General features: G+C 42.0%; 3 protein-coding genes across 3 annotated transcripts in view; 2 read left to right on the top strand and 1 right to left on the bottom strand.

The window, feature by feature from the left end:
• Positions 1–804: 804 nt before the first annotated feature.
• Positions 805–5206, bottom strand: tmem203 (transmembrane protein 203). Its single transcript, XM_058617829.1, has 2 exons — positions 4926–5206; positions 805–3496 (listed from the first exon to the last, which is right to left on the bottom strand). Exon 2 carries the CDS (start codon positions 3273–3275, stop codon positions 2859–2861), a length of 417 nt encoding a protein of 138 aa, XP_058473812.1. The 5' UTR covers positions 3276–3496; positions 4926–5206; the 3' UTR covers positions 805–2858.
• Positions 5207–5236: 30 nt separating this feature from the next.
• alad (aminolevulinate dehydratase) lies at positions 5237–11463 on the top strand. Its single transcript, XM_058617825.1, has 12 exons — positions 5237–5375; positions 6989–7115; positions 7217–7267; positions 7706–7802; positions 8309–8444; positions 8534–8617; positions 8951–9039; positions 9302–9357; positions 9435–9522; positions 10064–10150; positions 10237–10366; positions 11108–11463. Exons 2-12 carry the CDS (start codon positions 6997–6999, stop codon positions 11164–11166), a joined length of 996 nt encoding a protein of 331 aa, XP_058473808.1. The 5' UTR covers positions 5237–5375; positions 6989–6996; the 3' UTR covers positions 11167–11463.
• Positions 11464–12677: 1214 nt separating this feature from the next.
• The window catches only part of npr2 (natriuretic peptide receptor 2), a 55974-nt gene continuing 47480 nt past the window's right edge, over positions 12678–21171 (top strand). Inside the window, exon 1 of the mRNA XM_058617813.1 lies at positions 12678–13727. Coding sequence (XP_058473796.1) covers positions 13013–13727 — 715 coding nt within the window. The 5' untranslated portion in view covers positions 12678–13012. The remainder of the gene's footprint in view (positions 13728–21171) is intronic.

Genomic DNA, 21171 nt, shown 5'->3' on the forward strand with positions numbered 1-21171 from the left:
ATGCTAGCTTTCCCACACCAAAGCCCATAGAGAAAATCAGCATTTTTAGCTCACAGGGACACAGGAGCTACTGGTTTGATGCTGCCTCTTGTGGTCAGTTTGTGTCACTGAGGTTAAACCATCAATTTATAAAAGTTCATAAAATTACACATTTGAACTTACGATCTGAGTAGATCGACAACTACTGTGTGCTGTGACGTGATTTGATTGATTTTCAATTGGCACAAAACTTGAATTTTCAGTCAGAAAAAACTGTCAAACTTTAGGAAAACAGTGGCAATCATATTCCGAACATATCACAGATGGAAACTGCTGTAGATTTTATTAACAGACACTTTTGTTAAAGTGGCTAAAATCAGTTTTTCCTTGTGTCCAAAAACCTTAACTGTCCCTTTAGGGGTCCACAATCAATGTATACAATTATTTTATGACTCGTTTGCAAAGCAATTTTCACCATACATTAAACTGTGAATTAATTTTTTCCAATTAAACAATTGTGTTTTCCAAAAATCAGAAGATGCTTGTCAATAATCCAGAAATAATCTATTTTCCTGTTTTTTGAGTGTGTTGTAGCGGCAACATAACCAAATATTTACATTTATGAAGCTAAAAAATTTAACATACAATCACTTATTTAACTACCAAAATATCAATATTTGATTAATTGTTGCAAACTTAAAATGGATAACTGCTGAAACAGGTGTCTGGTTAAATTACATTCTTTTAAGCGAGTAGTGCCCCCTTGTGGCCTGAACCTAAGCTGCAACAACAGACTATTAATAATACAGTGCAAGACAACAGAGATAAAACGTTGATGATTTATTTACACGTATATACAGACAACACTAACGGTGCCACAAGAAGAACATAAATAATATGCAGTTTAAATTTTTCTTCTCCATAAATCAAAATATATATAATCACACAGAATAATTATTACCCTGAAACGAGGCACACACAAACATACATACATACATACTACAATACAAAAGTACAGGCGGTATATAGACGAGGTGGATCAGAAACATGACATACAGTACAAAAAAACAGCAAAGAAATCCGGGAAGACGTGTTGGTAATCACATTCAGCTCTTAGCTGAAGTCTCAGGACCAGCGACATGGAGCTGGAAAACTAGGTAGTTTTTTTTTTTTTTTTGGAGTACGATGCACGAGAAACACGTCAGCTGACAGGCAACAAAGTGACACGTAAGATAATTCATTTATAAAACTCTTCTTTCCTGGCAGTCGACTTCTGGGAAAACAAACCAAAACATGCTGAAGTGCTTCCTCCAGCTCCGTCACCCGTTAGAATTGGCTTCAGTACAAGTGCCGCTATAAATGTCCCCTCGTGTCTCACCGTTGACCTTAAACGGCATTGTGGTCGTGGTCCAAACACACACTGAAAACTGTGACATCTCTGTATTCTTAAAAAAGGGAATAGTTCAGGAACCAGTGAGAACATGGATGCTAATCCAACAATAATCTGATTTTAGCCACTTAATAAAAGCCACACCTCATTGAAACTCAATCAATTTAAGTCCATAATATCTTAAAAGAGTATATTAACTAATTTATCTAATTTTCCGACTGGAAACTGAGTTTTTGTTGCTATCTAAACCGCCTTCTCTCCCCTGCACCAAAGTCCATATGAAAATCAGTGATTTAACATCACGGCACACAGGAGCTGTTGATCCACCACTGCTTCAATAATGAAGTGTAAATATGATAATATATAACGTATGTGATTGAAATTTATTGTTCTGGATTCACCTCAGTGACACAAACTGACCACACGAGGCAGCAGTCGACCGGCAGCTCCTGTGTCTGTGTGGGCTAAAAACGACTGTTTTCTCTATGGAGTTTGGTGCACGGGAATAAACTGACGATACACTTCAGTTTTCTGTAAGAAAAGGTCGACTAACTAGTTGATATAAAGCAGTGAACACATTCTTAAGCTATCATAGATGTGAGATGGCATATATCTATAAGTTAAGTCCTTCCTGAACTATCCCTTTATTATAACATCTTTTTAAAACAGAGGACAACAACTTTCTACGCTCAGAACAGAGACAGGATTTTCTGGTTTTGTGTTGCATTATCATCCTGTTTCTGTTATTGTTCTATTATTATTCTCGTTTCCTGCTCACAGGGAAAAAAAACACAAGAGCCTCGCTGCTCGGGTTTCAACCACAGGAGCATCATCGGTGGAGCTGGGTGAAAAGTTCTGGCCTGGATTTAGTTTCCCACGTCGTCCCAAAGGTGCTGGGCAGAGGCTGAGGATTCTGCGCTGGAAAAAGCAGAAAAGCATTTCTTCTTTTTTCCAAAATGAAAACTGGCTTCGTGCTCGACAACGTTGAGAAATTGGGAAAATGCAGCGTTTTCATCCGAGTGTGATGTATGAGTAATGAAATAAGGGATATTAAACGACAATTTATACAAATTATCTGCGTCTTTATGAGAGAAAAACACTGTGTAACTTAAAGCTGCAGTACGCAGGGTCACTAATGAGTTGAGTTTCATCTGCAGATTGTTAAATATTAATAATATTAATATGAATCACAATCAATTGTTTGGTTTGTGCCAGATAAAGCGAACCAATCTTTTCGTCTTCAAAAAGGAAAAAGATCGTGTGTGGAAAAGTTCAGTTTGCAGCAGGTGCAGAAGTGTTATTATAATAATGCAAAAAAACGAAATCCTGCCTACTGTACCTTTAAGAGAGCAATGTAAAGTCATGAAACACAAACCTGGACTTCTGTTAACATTGAAACACATGAACTGATGTTCACTTTTAAGGTGCAACACAAACAAAAAAATGACGACGTAATGCTTTAGATCTCAGGCTGTCCTCCGAGCGCGCCTCAGTTGACGCGACACGCTCGTATCATGAGCAGCTGCAGCAGGATGAAGAGCGGCGACACGATGAGGCCGAACCACAGGTCCCTGGCCTGCTCCTGCTCCGCCAGCTTCTGACACAGCAGCACCTCGCACACCAGCTTCAGGCTGAGCACCGTCAGCACCCACACCAGCCGCAGCACCGCCACGCGCTTCTCGTTCTCCTGGTACAGCCGGATGGACACGATGGCTGTGAAGTACGTGCTGAGGCCGTCGGCGGCGAACAGCGGCACAAAGACGAGCCACCAGCTCAGCGTCGGCGTCAGCATGTCGGCACGCAGGGCCACGAGCATGCTGAAGACCAGCAGCGCCAGCAGGTGCAGGAAGAGTTCAAAGGTGGCGAAGCCCAGCCACTGGACGAGTTCCCTCAGAGAGAAGAGCATGGCTGAGAGCGGCGAGGACCGGGGACGGACTGAGCGAGGACGCGCCGGGCAGCCCTGGGTGAGGGTTTGAATCCTCCAGAGTGGAGAGAGCGGAGGAGAGGAGGAGGCGACGCGTCACTGACGATGTCTGGGATAATGACCTCTCTTCTTTCCCGACTACATCTTCATGGAGGGTGTCTGAAGAGTGCGGCTCCAGATCTCCATGGAAAAACAACTTCCTTCTGAACATTTGATAAAGAAAACATGACGTTAGAAAAGAGACGATAAAACACACAATAAAACAGATTAGACAATGTTAATTTAGTAATTTTATGAAGTTACTGTTAAGAATAGGTTACTAGTTACTAAAAAGTGTTTTTTTAACAATCAAAACAAGTTTTCATATTTTTCAGCTTCTTAAATGTGAATTTTTTTAGTTTTTTTGCTCCATGTAACAAATGTTGGTTTGTGGACAATTTGAGAACAAGATTTTCTGACATTTTGTGGACTTAACATGCTGTAATGTAAAGTATATGCAAGTTATTCACTGGCATAAGGTCAGAAAAGTATGAAAATCTTTGATCAGTGTTTACCAAACCACTAAAGGTCCACAAACCAAAATGATTCAGTTTTTAATGATTTACTTTCATATGGAGCAAATAAACCAGAAAATATTCACATTTAAGAAGCTGAAAAATCTGAGAAACTTGTTTTAATTATAAAATAATATATATATATAATATATAATAATAATAATAATAATATATATAATAAACTGAATCATTTTGGATTGAGGACAAAACAAGACATTTGAGAAGATCATCATTTGCAGATTTGGGCATTTTTCAACACTTTGTGGACCAAATAATTACTCAAGTAATAGAAAAAATAATAAACAGTTTAATTAGCTTTTCAATGCCTTGAGGATTCATTTAGTCAGTAAAATGTTGGCCGGTGCCACAAACATGCAAACATGGTTTCATGGAGCACAATCATTGCAGCCCTAAATTATTGATTCATTTCCCGTTTTGAGTGTTTTTTGTATAATTAAAACTATTTTTTCAGCTTCTTAAATGTGATCATTATCTGGTTTCTTTGCTTTGTGTAAGAAATAAATCATTAAAAGCTGATAAATGTTGGTTTGAGGACAAAACAAGAGACTTAAGAACAACATCATTTCCAGGTTTAGGAAACAATGATCAACGTTTTTAACATTTTCTGACATTTTTGTGAAACCAAAAGTAAAAAAAATAAATCGTTAGTAATATTGTGTTATGTCATTGTCACAGAAACATGTAAATGACATGGGAAAAAAATGACATGGAAACAGAAAGGACAAATCACATCTCAGAGCATCAGGAAACAAGAACACAAATTCTCCTTCTTTTGAGTGGTCAGCTCATTATTTAGCCTCACTAAACTCACATTAACACCGGGCGACAGTTTAAACCTCATTTTAAACATTTACTCTGTGAAATATCAACGTTTCAGGTCAAAAATAAAATGAGCTGCACTCACTCACACAATAATGATGCAGCCGAACCCTCAGCTAGCATGTAAGCTAACAGCAGTCAGGGGATGAATCAGCGCCCTGACTTTAAAAACACACACACAGCGCGTGAATTTACGTGAAATAAAACCGCGGTTTAGTGTAACGATGCGTCGTCTTACCTTAACAACAGTCGGTGTTTGTCTCCTCCATTTAAACAAGCTGAAAACAGCTACTACATACAGCTAATAGGCTGTTAGCATCGTAGGACCAGGGGACTGCCTTTTTTTACGAGGGGGAAAACCTCGCGAGAAGACGGGACCAAGAGTGTACGGTGGCCGATAACAACTTATATATTTGGACATTTATACGAAAACATGTCTTAGATTGGAATTGTGACGTCAATAAGTAGTTTTTTGCTTTACTATTACTAACAATAAAAGTTTAAATATACAGTTACCGTGGAATTGTTAGATTTTGAGACGTTTTTAAGTGTTGTTCAGGCCTCCGGTCAGAAGATGGCGGCAGTGCGGTTTTATCGTCACTTTAAACGGTGGATTTAAAAAAAGAAAAAGAAAAGAAGGAGAAAGAGTGGAGTGAAGTGTGGAGAGGTCGCAGTTTCCTTCATACAGGCGAGTACTCTGTGTTTTATACACTTTTATTCACTTTATGCACATTTTGTCACACTATTACACGTGTTTTAGGTTCATCCTTTATGCGTGACAACGTAGTTGTGGTTTTCGTGACGTATTTTTCTTTTTAGCCAAGGTGAAAAAACGTGGAAAATGTCAACATACAAGTTGTTAAATTGAAATTACAGTGAGTGTCGCATTAAAGCTATCTATCTAGCTAATCTGTTTGTTGAATATTACTGACATTTATTCAGTAAAAGGGCTACACCCATACGAACACTCATTCCCTACATTATTTACTGTGTAATATACTAATGTGTGTTCTACAATGGAGGAACATGTTCTGCACTTTTACAAACGTTTTGTCGTGTGAACAGGCCCCAGAGGCAAAGTATGTATGTGCCTTACTCATCCCCTACCTCGAGGTGTCATGTCATTTTACTTCTATATTGTACATTTAATAACTGTGAGAATTCAGTTTTGCAGTGTGAACACTGTCTGTTCTCTGAGTGCTATATTGTGCAACTTTTCTTTGCACCTTATTTTTACAAAAAGCCAAAATTACTCTGTATTTTATTTGCATATAATGGGTCTAAATCATTACATGTACACGAAGGTGAAAAGCATGACATAAAAAGATAATATGGTGATTAAAGTGCACATATTGGTCAGAGCACTATAACAACAATCTTATCAAGTAAAGTCTTTTCCTCGCCTTCATATTTGACCACGACACCAGGCGCATGGTCCCATTTAATGTTAAACTTGGTGCGCATACAACCAATGGCACCCTGTTGTGCACCTGTGTTGTCCATTGGAGCAGCATCCTCCTGACATGTGTGAAGACCCTTTTTCCATCTCAGCTACAGATGAAGTGTTGTCTGATGGTGATAAGAATAAGAAATATTGTTGTGATACAATATCATTTAAAATCCAAAAACAATCACAAGGTGCTGTAATATTGTTCATACAGATGCATTGATCAGTGAATTATCATATCAATTATTCAGGGATAACAAAGAAGGGGCTGTATTGTCCTCATCATTCGCTTGTTCTGCTGATGCTGTTTCTACCCAGTTGAGAGATTGTTGTTGTGATCTTTTCCAATGAGTCCAATGTATACTTTATTGAAATTGCCTTTTTATTATTATTATTAGTTTTATTTATTTTTTTCTTCATTTGTTTATTCATTTTCATCTATTCAAATAGTTTGAAATAAAGCTATCTATCAATCGATCTTCTCGTCCTGGCTCTTAACCGGTTAAACCTCGATGTGCATCTGAGACATGGCTTGTGCCGTTTCTCTCCCAAGCTGTAAAACGATAGAAGCCTATTAATGTGTATGTAGGATTGTCTAAGTTCAGATGTGTATATCCAGAAAGTTGAAAACATTCCAGGTGCTTGTAAAAGCAGATGTGATCTTGTTTTTTGTATCGTATTATGTTCACATGATTGAAATGAAGCCTTCACTGATTCATTCATTCACTCACGCATGCCTGCTCAGTTATAACAGTGGCTTAGCTGCGTCGAAGCACTGGAGTGTGAGAGCCGTGTTTTTGCTTCCCACCGTGTTCACTGCTTCACTTTCCTCTCTGGTTGTCTCCTCGCTCCAGGGGTAAAGATGCAGACACCAGCCGAGTCCATCCTCCACAGTGGATATTTCCACCCGACGCTGCGGTCCTGGCAGACCTGCGCCGCCGATCTGAGACCTGACAATCTCATCTACCCGATCTTTATCACGTAAAACGAAAACTTCCTCTCTTTCCAGTCCACTGCACTGTGTTTTTGACATTAACTCCCGACCTCCTCCTCACTCCTGTGTCTTCACCACTCTCCCACAGAGACAGTGAGGACGCGGTGGAGCCCATCGGCAGCCTGCCAGGACAGGCCAGGTGAGAAACCCATCAGAACCAGGTTTGGAGGTTCAAACACAAAATCACATGACTCGCACACAGACGCACAGCGTGGCGGCTGCAGCTGTGAACTCACTCAGGGTGTTGTCCTGAGATAAAAGCGGTCAGGCCGGGTGGAGTCAGAGCCAAACACTGGACCTGGACCGAGATAACAAGAGAATCCGTTAAACCTTTGAGGCCTCACAAAAACAAACCAAAACTCAAACTGGCCTAAAGACCAGCCATGATAGTGCAACCGATACAAAAAAGAAGTTAGTTTAGAGCACTGTAAAATCTTATTCTTTAACTTTTTTGGAACTACTATAAGTAATCGGTCGTAGGAAAACCATATGTGTTGAATGTTGATGATATCACACCTTCTCTGAATGCTCTCACTGTTCTCTTAAATATTGATGTTACACACACACACACACACAGATATGGGGTGAACAAGCTGGAGGAGATGCTGCAGCCTCTGGTGGCCAACGGCCTGAAATGTGTCCTGATCTTTGGAGTTCCAGCGAAAATAGCCAAGGTATGTGAAGCTGAAAGAGAAAGTGATCGTACACTCCCAATCAGAATGGAATATGGAGATAATGTTACCACCTGCACAAACAGAAACGTTACATGGGATTTGGAAGTGGGTTGTCTTCACTTACGCCTTCGAATCTTGTTGGGATTGTCTAGTCTCGTGTTGGCATTGGGTCGTCTCGAGTTGGGATGGCGTAGTCTTGGATTTTCTTAAATTGAGATTGTGTTGGCTTGGGATTGGGTCGTTTTCAGTTGGGATTGGTGCATCTTGAGTTGGGATTGTCTAGTCTTTATTGGGTCTTCTTGTGTTAGTATTGGGTCGTCTTGTGTCAGGACTGGGTCTTCTTGTGTTAGTATTGGGTCTTCTTGTGTTAGTATTGGGTCTTCTTGTGTTAGTATTGGGTCGTCTTGTGTCAGGACTGGGTCGCCTTGTGTTGGGACTGTCTAGTCTTGATTTGGTTGTTGTCATCTTGTAAACAGTAACGGTCTCGTCTCGTCTCGTCTCACCAGGACGACAGAGGTTCAGGTGCAGACAGCGACGATACTCCGGCCGTGCTCGCCGTGAAGAAGATCAGATCTTCGTTCCCGGAGCTGCTGGTGGCCTGCGACGTCTGTCTGTGTCCGTACACGTCTCACGGTCACTGCGGTCAGTGTCTGCTCCTCACATCTTTTACCTCCTGTTAGTTTGAGATCATTAGGTTGTGTTTTGTTGTTTATTTTGTTTTATTTTTGCAGGCATCCTGAATGAAGACGGGACCCTGAACAACGACGCCAGCTGCCTGCGCTTGGCAGAGGTCGCAGTGTCGTACGCCCGAGCTGGTAATTCACGTTTTTATATCGTTTATTTTAGGGTGACACAGACCTTCTCCACATTTACCTCCTTTTCAATGTTAATTTAAAAACATTTTGCAGTCAGGGACTCACTGTTTCTTTTACAGATTTTTAAAGTTTTTGAGTCTGTCTGTCTTTTACTCGCATAACTGTCCAACCATCCGCTTGGTCCGTGACTCACCAAGGACAGCAGTATAAGAAAAAGACATATCGGTGGAAATATGACAAATATATATATCAGTAAAAAGAGCCCATTCTGCCACGTATTGCATCGTTTGAGTGTGTTGCTAAACTGCGTCGTCATGGTTACGTTTTGTCCAGGCTGCCACATCATCGCTCCCTCTGACATGATGGACGGACGAGTCGGAGCCATCAAACAAGCGCTCATTTCTTTTGGTTTGGGAAACAAGGTGAAGTATTGAGCATTTTTAACGTGGTAAAACATGTACACATTTCTTCCGACTCTACCTTGACTAAGACGAAAAAAAACAACAACTTATACATCGCACTTATGACTAGCACTTCGTAGTTTGGCTTACTTGAAGCTCTTTCTTACTTCTAGCTCTTATTTGTACCCAAATGTTTAAATGCACTTATTGTAAGTCGCTTTGGATGTAATGTAATGTAATGTTCTCGATTCATTGGCGTGTTGTGTTGCATGTTGTCCTCCAGGTGTCAGTGTTGAGCTACAGTGCAAAGTTTGCCTCCTGTTATTATGGACCTTTCAGGTCAGTACTGCTCCAGGTTCTGGTGACACTAAAGTGAGCGTCCCTGAGTCGACTGACTGAGTTGTGTTTGTGTTCAGAGATGCTGCTCAGTCCAAGCCCGCGTTTGGGGACAGACGCTGCTATCAGCTTCCTCCTGGAGCCCGAGGACTCGCCATTCGAGCTGTGGTGAGTCATTACAGCAGCAGTTTAGGTTTGCTGAAGTGTGTTTGTATTATAGTGCTGACACTTCAGTCAGTGCTGAGCCTGGCGCCTCCAAACATTAACAAAACACTCACCTTATAAAATCTACGCCGCTCTAAGTCTGTAATATCTCAAGCATGTGTTTCCTGCTTTATGTTAAACGGCCTTTTCCAATCACTTTTTACTCTCCTGCACCAAACCCCATAAAGAAAAGGAGTTGTTGATCCACTTGACCACACGGGGCAGCAGTGGACCTGCAGCTCCTGTGTCCCTGTCGGATAAAAACAGTTGATTTTCTCTGTGGACTTTGGTGCGAGAGGATGATCAGCTTACAAAGCGACACAAACTTCGGTTTTCTGTAAATAAAACGCCGTCTTACAGCAAATCAAAGCAATGAACCTGTTCTTGAGACTTCATATGACGTAGATTAGCATTTTGCTAAGTGGCTAAAATCAGTTCCAGGCTTGTTTTTATATGTCAAAAACCAAAACTATTCCTTTAACGTTGCTGCTTCTCTGCGCTGCAGGAGCGAGATGTGAGAGAAGGCGCTGATATGCTGATGGTGAAACCAGGTCTGCCGTATCTGGACATCGTGAGAGAGGTCAAGGACAAGGTCAGTGACTCTCTGAGTGAACATGGAGCTCTGCAGTGTCACTTTTTGTTGTTTTGTTGTAAAAACAAATGTTTCTTTTTCTTCAGTTCCCCAATCATCCGTTAGCCGTTTACAACGTGTCTGGAGAGTTCGCCATGTTGTGGCACGGCGCTCAGGCCGGAGCGTTTGAACTGAGGGCGGCTGTGATGGAGGCCATGACCGCCTTCCGCAGGGCAGGTGAGACAGGAGGAGTGGGCGGGGCCATGGCGAGATCACCTGGACAGTAGAGCTGTGCAAAAATATCCACAAAGTTGAATACTGTGTATTAAACTCTAGTAAGTTCAGTTGCTTCTTCAGCTTCTTAAATGGGAATATTTTCATTAAAACTTAATCATTTTAGTTTGTGGACAAATTTATTCACTGGAGAACGTCATCGTTTCCAGGTTTGGGACATTTTCCGACATTCTAATAATTCTTAGTTTAAATTGGGACGCACCTTTTAAAGATAACTAACTATTACGACCCAATTCCAAATATAAATTGAGTATTATAACATTTTAGACTTTTTACTGCCCTTTTACAACTAATTTAACGACTAATATCATCAACTAGTAATTTCAAAAAGAAAAACGTGTTTGATCAATGAAGCACATCTTACTTTGACCCAAAATTAATCTCCTCTGACCTATTTTTGGGCCCTGACCCAGTCTTTGAGAACCACTGCTCTCATGAATCACATCTTTATTTTAAGCACATGATGTAATACATCTGAAGTAAAAAAAAATTATAATTTGTGACCCAAAATAAATCTCCTGTGACCCATTTTTGGGCCCTGACCCAGTCTTTGAGAACCCCTGCTCTTTTTTCTTTTTCTGGATGAATCCATTTGTTGTTTTTAGTGTCCAGGACGTTTTCGGTTCGGACGTTTTCGTGTTAATCGTGATCTGATCAATAAAGTTTTCCCCGTGTGTGACACAGGTGCCGACATCATCATCACCTACTACACACCTCAGCTGCTCGACTGGCTGAAGGCGTGAAGAGGGAGGAGCCAAAGAGGAACTGGACCAATAAAACAACAACAAACAAACAAACTTCACTTAGGGAAGAAACGCATGGAAACAAGAGTTTCGTCGACTCTGCAGTGAATTTGGGGGTTTGTTTTTTAGCTTGTGAATGAGTGAAACACTGAGAATGTAACTGATTTTGTGTTAAACTGGGATCAGACTTCTAACGAGACCTTTGATGAATGTGAATATAAAACGTATCTGTGTGTGAATCTGAACACAAACATGATGTTTCCTCAGCTGAAGGAAATAAAACATCCTCTCAAACAAGTCTGTTTGTGTTATTACTGGTGTGAACAGTAATATTCATAATCATTTATATTCTTAATTTATACAGCAACTTTTAACTTTTAAAAACTGACTTAAAAAGTGTTTTTAAAGAACATGTCATATTTGATGTACTCTTTTATAGCACTTTTTAGGGCCTTGCCGCTCACGAAAACTCTCCAAACTCCCAGTCCACATCCGGACGTGCAAACATTTCAATTTAACCAAGTTTTGTCGCCATCCGATGGATTTTACAGGAATTACAGCAAAGGAAACAACAATTTCTACAATTTTGCGTTCCCACTAGCCATGCAGCCCAGACAGACTCCGCCCCCTCACCTTCCTTTTGATCTGTATGCAGGTTACCAAGGCAACTGAGGTAATGGGCTATCAGTCCATAATGATAGCCTCCAAAAAGGCAGTGATTGTGCCCCCTACTGGCAACAGGAAGTGCATTTTCAGCAACAAATATTGTTTCATTTACATGTAGTTTTCAGGGCTGCAAAACTGTGACATAACAAATTATTGGTGACCTCTAGTCTTAATGTGTAATGTATATTATATTAATTCATTCATAAATGCTATATAAACATTTAACAATCAGCACAGATGTAATTCTAAGGAATCATAAGAGTTAAAGAGTGGATTCATATCAATTTTATTAAGAGCACAAAAAGTTAGGTTTAAGGAGATTAAAAGTGTTAAAAGCAAGATAAAAGTCTTTAAAAAGGTGTAAATGTCTATGTCTGGATTTTGGTGCAGGAGCGTGAGTGAACACTGAACTATCCATTTAAACGTATTCATACATTAGTTTTTACTGCTTTTTCCTTGCAAAAAAACTTGCGCTGAGTGACCACGAGGGGGCGACTCCCTGCCATGTCACAGGCCTCAGAGACACACTGCAAAAAATGTCACTCATTCACGCAAATGAATCCTGTCACACTTTGTTTTTCTGACATAATTGATGATAAAATGTGAGTGTTTGTTTGGAGAAGAACAAAATGATTTTTATATTTATTTACGTTTGTAAGAAAACATAAAAAGTGACGCAGAAACCACACACACACATGTTCAGGTTGTTGTTTTTGGAGTGACGGGTTGATTTATTAGCGCCTCCTGCAGGAGCCGCATATTTCTTGCAGTGTGTGTGTGTGCGCGCGCGCGTGTGTGTGTGTGTGTGAGTGTGCGTGGGCAGAGCAGAGGCTGAGCCGTGATTTAAGTCTCAGTCGTGGATGGATGTTCTCACTGAGGCAGGACGCGCGCTGTGGGGAAGCAGAACCACTGTGTGTGGGGGTTTTCGTGGATTTTACGCACGGATGGCACCGCGGGGCTGGACACGATGACGCACGCGCCCACTTTGTTCGACTTTTCCTGAAAGAGAGAGAGAGTGAGTGAGTGTGTGGGAGAGAGAGAGAGAGAGAGAGAGGCAGACGGAGACTTATGAGTTGGTGTGAGGCGTCCACTCGCGGCCGTGTCTCCTGTCCACTCCGCTGCTGCGCGCTCTCCGTGGCCGTTGTCGCTCTCCTCCTCCGCGGGACTTCGTGACGCTGGGATGGGATGCAGGAGCGCGCTGGGATGCTGCCTGCTGGCGGCGCTGTCCTGCGGCTGCCTCCTCCTGCTCTTGCTGCTCCCCGGCTGCTGTGGGAACATCACCGTGGCCGTGATGCTGCCGGACAACCACCACAAGTACCCGTGGGCTCTGCCGCGCGTCTTCCCCGCCATCCTCATGGCGCACGAGGACCTGCACGGCAAACACGGGCTGCTGCTCGGCCGCACCATCAACATCCTCAACTACAGCACCGAGGACCCCGCCGCGGGCTCGTGCGCCGAGAGCCGCGCGCAGGTGGTCGCCGTGGACGCCAAGCTCTACATCCGACCGGACGCCTTCTTCGGACCCGGGTGCGTGTACCCGCTCGCCTCCGTTGGGCGTTTCGCGTCCCACTGGAAGCTGCCGCTGATCACGGCGGGGGGCCCCGCGTACGGCTTCGATAAGCGGGACGAGTACCGCACCATCGTGCGCAGCGGACCCTCCACCACCAAACTGGGAGACTTCGCCAACGTCCTGCACACGCACTTCAACTGGACGTCGCGCGCCGTGGTCATTTTCCACGACCTGCGGCAGGACGACCGTCCGCACTACTTCCTGTCTGAGGGGATTTACCTGAACCTGAAGGACGTGATGAACGTGACCGTGGAGGCGCAGCCGTACGAGAACGACTTCAACGACTACAAAGACCTGATCGCCTTCATGAAGGAGAACGGAAGAAGTAAGTTTCAAGAAACTTTTTAAAAAGTTTAAAAGGCACGCGTGGATATCGCGATAAAAAGGGAGTCACGGTGAATTTACAGGACAATCGTCATGAAGTCATATCTTACACTTTCTACACACATTAGTAATGTTTTTGTAACATTATGACTTTTTTTTAACTCTTTATGATAAAAAACTGAGTAATTTTAACACTTTTTGCTAAAGTTGGTCGTTTTTTTAACTTCAGCAATTTAATAAGAAAATCAACATTTTGTAAAATAAAAGTGATCGTGCAAGTAAAGTTTTTGTAAAATTAGATCATTTTGTAAACTAAAACAACAACATTAGCATGTTTTAGTAACGTTATGACTTTATGGTAAACTCATTGTTATTTTAACACTTTTTGCTAAAGTTGGTCGTTTTTTAAAATTCAACATTTTGTAAAAATGTATTTAGCAAGTAGTTTTTGTAACATTCGATCATTTTGTTTTTTAAACGTAACCATTTTTTTACTTTTTTGTTAAAGTCAGTAAATTTCTAACGTTAGCAACTTCTTGAAAAAAGTTTTATAGCATACTTATCGTATGTCAAGTTTTTTTTGCCATTACATACATTTTGTAACGCTTCTGTAGCATGTTTTTGTTACGTTGACATTTTTAGCGCTTTATGTTAAACAAAGTCATTTTTTCAAGTTTTATTTAATGTCAGCATTTTTGAACCTTAGTGTTGTAATGTTTTTGTTACATTATGACATCTTATGACACTTTTTGGTATCTTAAGTCATTTCTTTTATCGTTAGCATTTAAAACAAACGTTTTGTAACAAGTTTTTTTCCTTCCTGATTATATTCATATAAATATGAGTTTAAATTCACCACAGTGAACTTAGTTTTGAGGTTTTATCACCAAATGTGATGAAATTGTTCCGAACTGTACAACAGATGATTTTAACCTTATAGTTACTTATTTATATTTAATTTTAGCCACTTAATAAAAGGCTAATGTAATAAATCATATGCCTGGCTTCAGTCTGCGATGTTCACGTCTTTGTCTCACTGTGAGACTTTTCTGAGAGGAAGCTGACATTTGTAAAAACCGCTCACTCTCCTGCACCAAACCCCAGAGGAGCTGCTGGTCCACTGCCGCCTCATTGTTGTAGTGTTTGTGTCGTTTATTTAAAGCCAAGCGAAGGATTTGAATCACAGAAGTAAAAATATATCGCACATGAACACAGGGATGGAGGCAGCAGCAGTGGATCAACAGCTCCTGTGTGCTGGGATGTTTAAAAAAATCGCTGATTTTCTCCATGGAGTTTGGTGCCTGAGCTGTGACTTCAAACTGGACAGGATTAGAAACAGGCAAAAATAATCTAATGTGCTGAATTTGGAGCTTTTAGAGAGAGAGTGTGGGGGGGGAGAGAAGGAGAGAGAGAGAGTGGGGGGGGGGGGAGAAGGAGAGAGAGAGCTCTCACAGAATGAGGTCACGGTGAAGTTTTCTTTTAGTTCAGATTCAACCTGAGGAGCCGAGAATGTCTGTTTATTTCAGGGTTACTGCAGAGGAATGCTTAGGCTGGGGTCAGTCTGCTGCTGCTTTACGGCCTGCAGAGGACCACCACCTGTGGTTTTCTAACACACACACACACACACACACACACACACACACACACACACAAGGGTCGCGATGAAAAGGTCGCCCTCTCGGCCAGAGCGGGCTTCTGTATGTGTGGCTGTCTGCACGTATCCTTGCTCATTGCTGCTGCTGCTGTTTCTGCTGCTGCTGCTGCTCAGTCTTTACTAATTCATGCTGTGAAGCCAAACTTTTGAGGTTCTCCCAATTCTTTCTCAGCCAACGAACAACTTTAAAAAATAATAATCCAGAGACTCCCTCCTCGTGGAATAATGAGTCCATAAATCAGCAGATTCATGAGGAATCTATGATGATGAATGCAAGGAAAATGCCATGTCGTTCAATTTTTTAGGGAAATGTTTGCAAAAAACTGAAGTTTGAGTGGATGAAGTTTTATAATCCACTCACTCTCCTGCACCAAACCCCATAGAGAAAACCAGTGATTTTAACATCACAGCACAGAGGAGTCATTGATCCACTGCTGCCTCCATCACTAAGTTCAAATGTCTATTTTGTGAATTCGGCATTTGAAATCCTTTGTTCTGATTGACCTCAGTGACACAAAGTGACCACACGAGGCAGCAGTGGACCAGCAGCTCCTGTGTTACTGTGAGTTACAATCGCTGATTTTCTCTATGGGGTTTGGTGTGGGAGAGTGAGTGGTTTGAAAAAGTCCGTCTAACAGTGAGATAAAGACGTGAACATAGTCTTTAGAGAATATATGACTTAATATCACACATATTTTATGAAGTGAGTCTTTTGTTTTTCTGTGTTTTCAGTCTTGTGTTGATTCTGTGTGAACGTGAACAAAATTTTCAGACGTACACGGCCAATAAATCGATTTTCTCCTTCGCATGGTTGCACAGACTCAGACTCAAGTTGTCCGATTGTCCGTCTTAGTCAGACTAAGGCCGTAGTCAGACTAAGGCCGTAGCTTGTTTAAACTGAGTGTCCAAAGGGCAGCGATGGTGGTTGGAAGGTAAATAAGGACTGATTTCCATGCCTGATGACATCACTGCGTCCCATAAAAAGTTAAAAACCAGCTTCAACATGTGAGAAAAGTCAAATCTCTTTCAGTCGTACGTCTTCCTGGAAACAAAGTGAAACATTTGTGTGTGTTGTTACAGTAACAGCGTCACAACAAACAAACGGGGGAATAAACACAGGTTAATTAAATGTTGGTAAAGCGGCAAAAGGAAAAAGAGGTGAAAGGTAACAGCTGCCAAATCCCTCCTCCTCCTCCTCCTCCTCCTCCTCCTCCTCCTCCCCCCTCGACCACTTCTCTTTCCCCGTGGATGAATTATGGGCTGCGGCAGTGAGCTGGAGGTCATGGAAGCTAATGGTTTTGTCAGGGCTTGTCCCGGCTCGGCTCACTTCTCTCCCCCCGACAGATAACCTCCGGCCTGTCGAGCCGCTGAGCTGCGGGTGAGAGGAGGAAAACAAGCTTTACTTTAACTGTGACTCAGCTCCCGACAGCTGATAGAAATGGTTTCCGTGTTCCGTGTTTCGCGTCAGTTCAGCGTTTTCTCTCCTGTCAGATGAAGATGCTGCTGATTATCACTCTGTCAGACTCTCTTTCATAAGCTGTTGCCATGGATACGCTAATAAAACGATAGGTAAACAGAAAGAAAGCAGATGCGTTTATCACTCATTCAAAAAAATCATCTATTTATCTGCACTTTTATCAGTGAAATGATTCTTTTGTTATCAATATTCTTCAAATATTTCCTGGAGTTTTATTTTTTTTAAGTGATGCAGGCTTCCCACGGGTCCTTGAAATCCTTGAAAGTTTTTAAAGCATAATCAGATTCAGATGAAACTACTTTCCTCTTCATTTTTTAACAAGAGATTATCTATTATGGAGAGAAAATGAGTCACGAGGGGAATGTATTGGGTTTATTTTGTAAGTTTGTCCTTGTGTTAGCAACTTCCTGTCTGCAGTTTTTCGTCGGATCAGTCTGCACAACCATCAAACTTTCAACAACTCCCACTTGTTTACAATGGGCTAAACTCTAAGACATCGTTATCATATCTCTGTCAAAATGAATCAGATTGAATGAAATGCAGCATAAGATGCTCGACCAGCAAACTGTGTTTCACAGGATTAGGATTAGGATTAGGCGGCAATTCCAATGTAGCATACTCAAAATAATGGTAAATGTCTCCTACCACTTGATCCCATGGGTCCTTGAAATCCTTGATAGTTTTTGAAAGTCAACCCCTTAATGGGCCTGCATTGCTTGATGGACACTGTTCAGAGACACTGCTCAGAGACATTCTTTTCTCGGTCCATTAATGACACAGACGAGGGAAAATCTCAGCGTCTTGAATGGAATAAAACATCAGGCCGTGTCGAGTGCACGTCTGTATTGTGTCTCCTCACAATGAAGCTCAGGTATACGGTGCCTTGGTGTAATTATAGAAACTGTGGTCTGTCTGTGTGTGTGAAAAGACTCCCAGGATGCAACAGCAACAGCCACCGCAGCATCAGCAGCAGCAGCAGCAGGCACAAGAAACATGACATGACAACACAGACGTGTGTTTGAAAATCCCGTGTTGTCCCGGGGACAAAAACACGACTTGCTTTACTTGTGTGTGAGTATCTGTGGCGTCCACGTCCTCGGCAGTGACACGTCCTAATTAGCAAAACCAAAGCAAACACGGTTGTAATTAAGAATTAAAAAATGCTCAGACTGACGTCAGTGTTATTACAGACGTCCACTGTAACTACAAACACGTCTTCATTGCTCACGTTGTCTCTTGTGTTTCCTTTTACTCGCTTATGCTCAGAGCAACACGAGTAAACACAGCCGTGAATTCTCCCTTGCCCGGCTAACGCTAAAGCTAACAACCTTCATAGGAAACTGGAACCTGCGTCTTGAATCGAGTGACACGCACGCGTTCTGTGACGCCCGACTCTCCTCAAGCTGTGATACAACGTTGAAATGTTTGCGGCTCGATTTCTAATATTTTAGCTCAAGTAACTGAAGCTAACAATGCAAATTTCACACCTTTGTTGGATTTTGTGATTCAGTTGTTTTGTCGCTGAAGCAAAACTAGCATCTACTTGTGTCTTCTCGTTGACTTTTTATGTAAATGCAAGAAATGTTGTTTTGATGTCACTAACGTTAGAAGTTGAAAGCAAATTAAAAAAAATATACTAGCGCTGGCCCATCGAGTCACGTTTAGGTGTTTTGAACAGCAAGTGCTAGCAACACTTGCTAATCTCTAATAGCCACTGTGGCTACCCAATCCCTACTGGAAACCGAGAATGTGACTTCTTCCTGTTACAAATACTGTTTCCGGGTTATGGTGAGGGTTAGTGTGAGGGTTTTACGACAGGAGTTAGCTACACTTTGCACATGCGTAGAACAAATCTGGTTTCTGGCGGTGACAGCTATCAAATGTTGTTGTGCTAACTATTTTGATGAGAAATAAACCTAAGGTTGGACCACACACACTGCTACTCAAGACCATGCTAAATGAAACTGGACATTGGTCCATAATGTTGCATTACTACCTCCTCCCACTATAACTACTACGGCCTCTGACTTAAAACAGAAGCAACAAACAGCTCTGTGTGAAACCACCAACCAACCTGGAAACTGTGAAGTGGAACAACTTGCACCAAACAATCTCATGTGCTGTGCCGAGCACAGGCCGGAGCTCGGTGCATGTTACCGTACGACTGCTACAACACAGGATGACTTTTTCCACTGAGCGGCTGAGCGCTGCGTTTACTTTGGGAGCGTTCCAGGAGACAAGGGGACGGCCTGGCATGAGGAGCCAAGTTAGAGGAGGAGATGAGAGTCGGGGTCTAAGCAGCAGTCGGGGTTTTTAGTGTAACACATGAGGAAATGTCTGCACACTGGGAGTGACGACTGCCTCGGAGCTGGCAGCAGTCGCTCACTACGACATACAGTACGAATGGAAATAAAGGCCCCGGGCAGCAGACGTGAAAAGAGACATTTTCTTTGCTTTCTAAAGTGTCTTTAAAGAGTTTTGAAGTTTAAAGTCTTCACAGTAGGAGTTTTTTGTTTTTTTCATGTCTGGTGCTGGAGATACTGAGGAAGAAGATACCAGAGCAGTGGCTGTTGTATTTGTCTTCATAGCAAGAGTTGCTAATGTTGCTACATTCTAATGTCAACATAGTGATTGTCACTGTTAGGTCCACTTTGATTTGACCTACCTACCGACCTACCCTTAACCTACCTTCCTCTCTACCTACCTACAGTATCTACCTACCTACATTACCTACTTACTTACTAACCTACCTACCTACATTACCTACTTACTTACTTACCTACATTCGTTACCTACAGTACCTACCTACCGACCTATCCTTAACCTACATTACCTACCTACCTACAGTACCTACAGTACCTACCTACCTTTCTCTCTACCTACCTACAGTATCTACCTACCTACATTACCTACTTACTTACTAACCTACCTACCTACAGTACCTACCTACTTACTTACCTACCTACCTACATTACCTACCTATCCAACTACCTACCTACCTACAGTACCTACCGACCTACCCTTAACCTCCCTCCCCTCATACTGACCTACCCTTTACCTACCTCCCTCCCTACCTACCTACCTACAGTACATACTTACCTACCTACCTACCTATCCAACTACCTACCTACCTACATTACCTACCTATCCGACTACCTACCTACCTACATGACCTACCTACCTACCTACATTACCTACCTACCTATCTACATTACCTACCTATCCAACTACTTACCTACCTACATGACCTACCTACCTACATTACCTACCTATCCAACTACCTACCTACCTACCTACTTACATGACCTATCTACCTACCTACATTACCCACCTATCCAACTACCTACCTGCCTACATTAACTACCTATTCAATTACCTACCTACCTACCAACCTACCTACATGACCTACCTACCTACCTACCTACATTACCTACCTGTCCAACAACCCTCCTACCTACCTACCTACCTACATTACCTACCTATCCAACTACCTACCTACGTACCTACCTACATTACCTACCTACATTACCTACCTGTCCAACAACCCTCCTACCTACCTACCTACCTACATTACCTACCTATCCAACTACCTACCTACCTACCTACCTACCTACATGACCTACCTACCTACCTACATTACCTACCTACCTATCTACATTACCTACCTATCCAACTACTTACCTACCTACCTACCTACCTACCTACCTACATTACCTACCTATCCAACTACCTACCTACCTACCTACTTACATGACCTATCTACCTACCTACATTACCTACCCATCCAACTACCTACCTGCCTACATTAACTACCTATTCAATTACCTACCTACCTACCTACCTACATTACCTACCTATCCAACTACCTACCTACCTACCTACTTACATGACCTATCTACCTACCTACATTACCTACCTATCCAACTACCTACCTGCCTACATTAACTACCTATTCAATTACCTACCTACCTACCAACCTACCTACATGACCTACCTACCTACCTACCTACATTACCTACCTATCCAACTACCTACCTACGTACCTACCTACATTACCTACCTACCTACCTACATTACCAACCTACCTGGTTAAAAGTAATTTCCTCAGAAGAATCATTAGTTTTAGGCTTATTTAAGTTATTAGACAGATAATTATTGAATATCGGTGCCATCTTTGAGGAGAGATCTTCAGATTTGAGCTAGGTTCCTCTGTTCTTCACAGACAAGAACATTGAAATGAATTCTTCCTACATAACTCATCACAGACTTCTTTACTCGACAGCACCAGCTTCCCAGACGGTCGCGTAGATATTA

Source organism: Solea solea, chromosome 19, assembly GCF_958295425.1.
Source record: "Solea solea chromosome 19, fSolSol10.1, whole genome shotgun sequence".
In the NCBI taxonomy this organism is placed as follows: Eukaryota; Metazoa; Chordata; class Actinopteri; order Pleuronectiformes; family Soleidae; genus Solea; species Solea solea.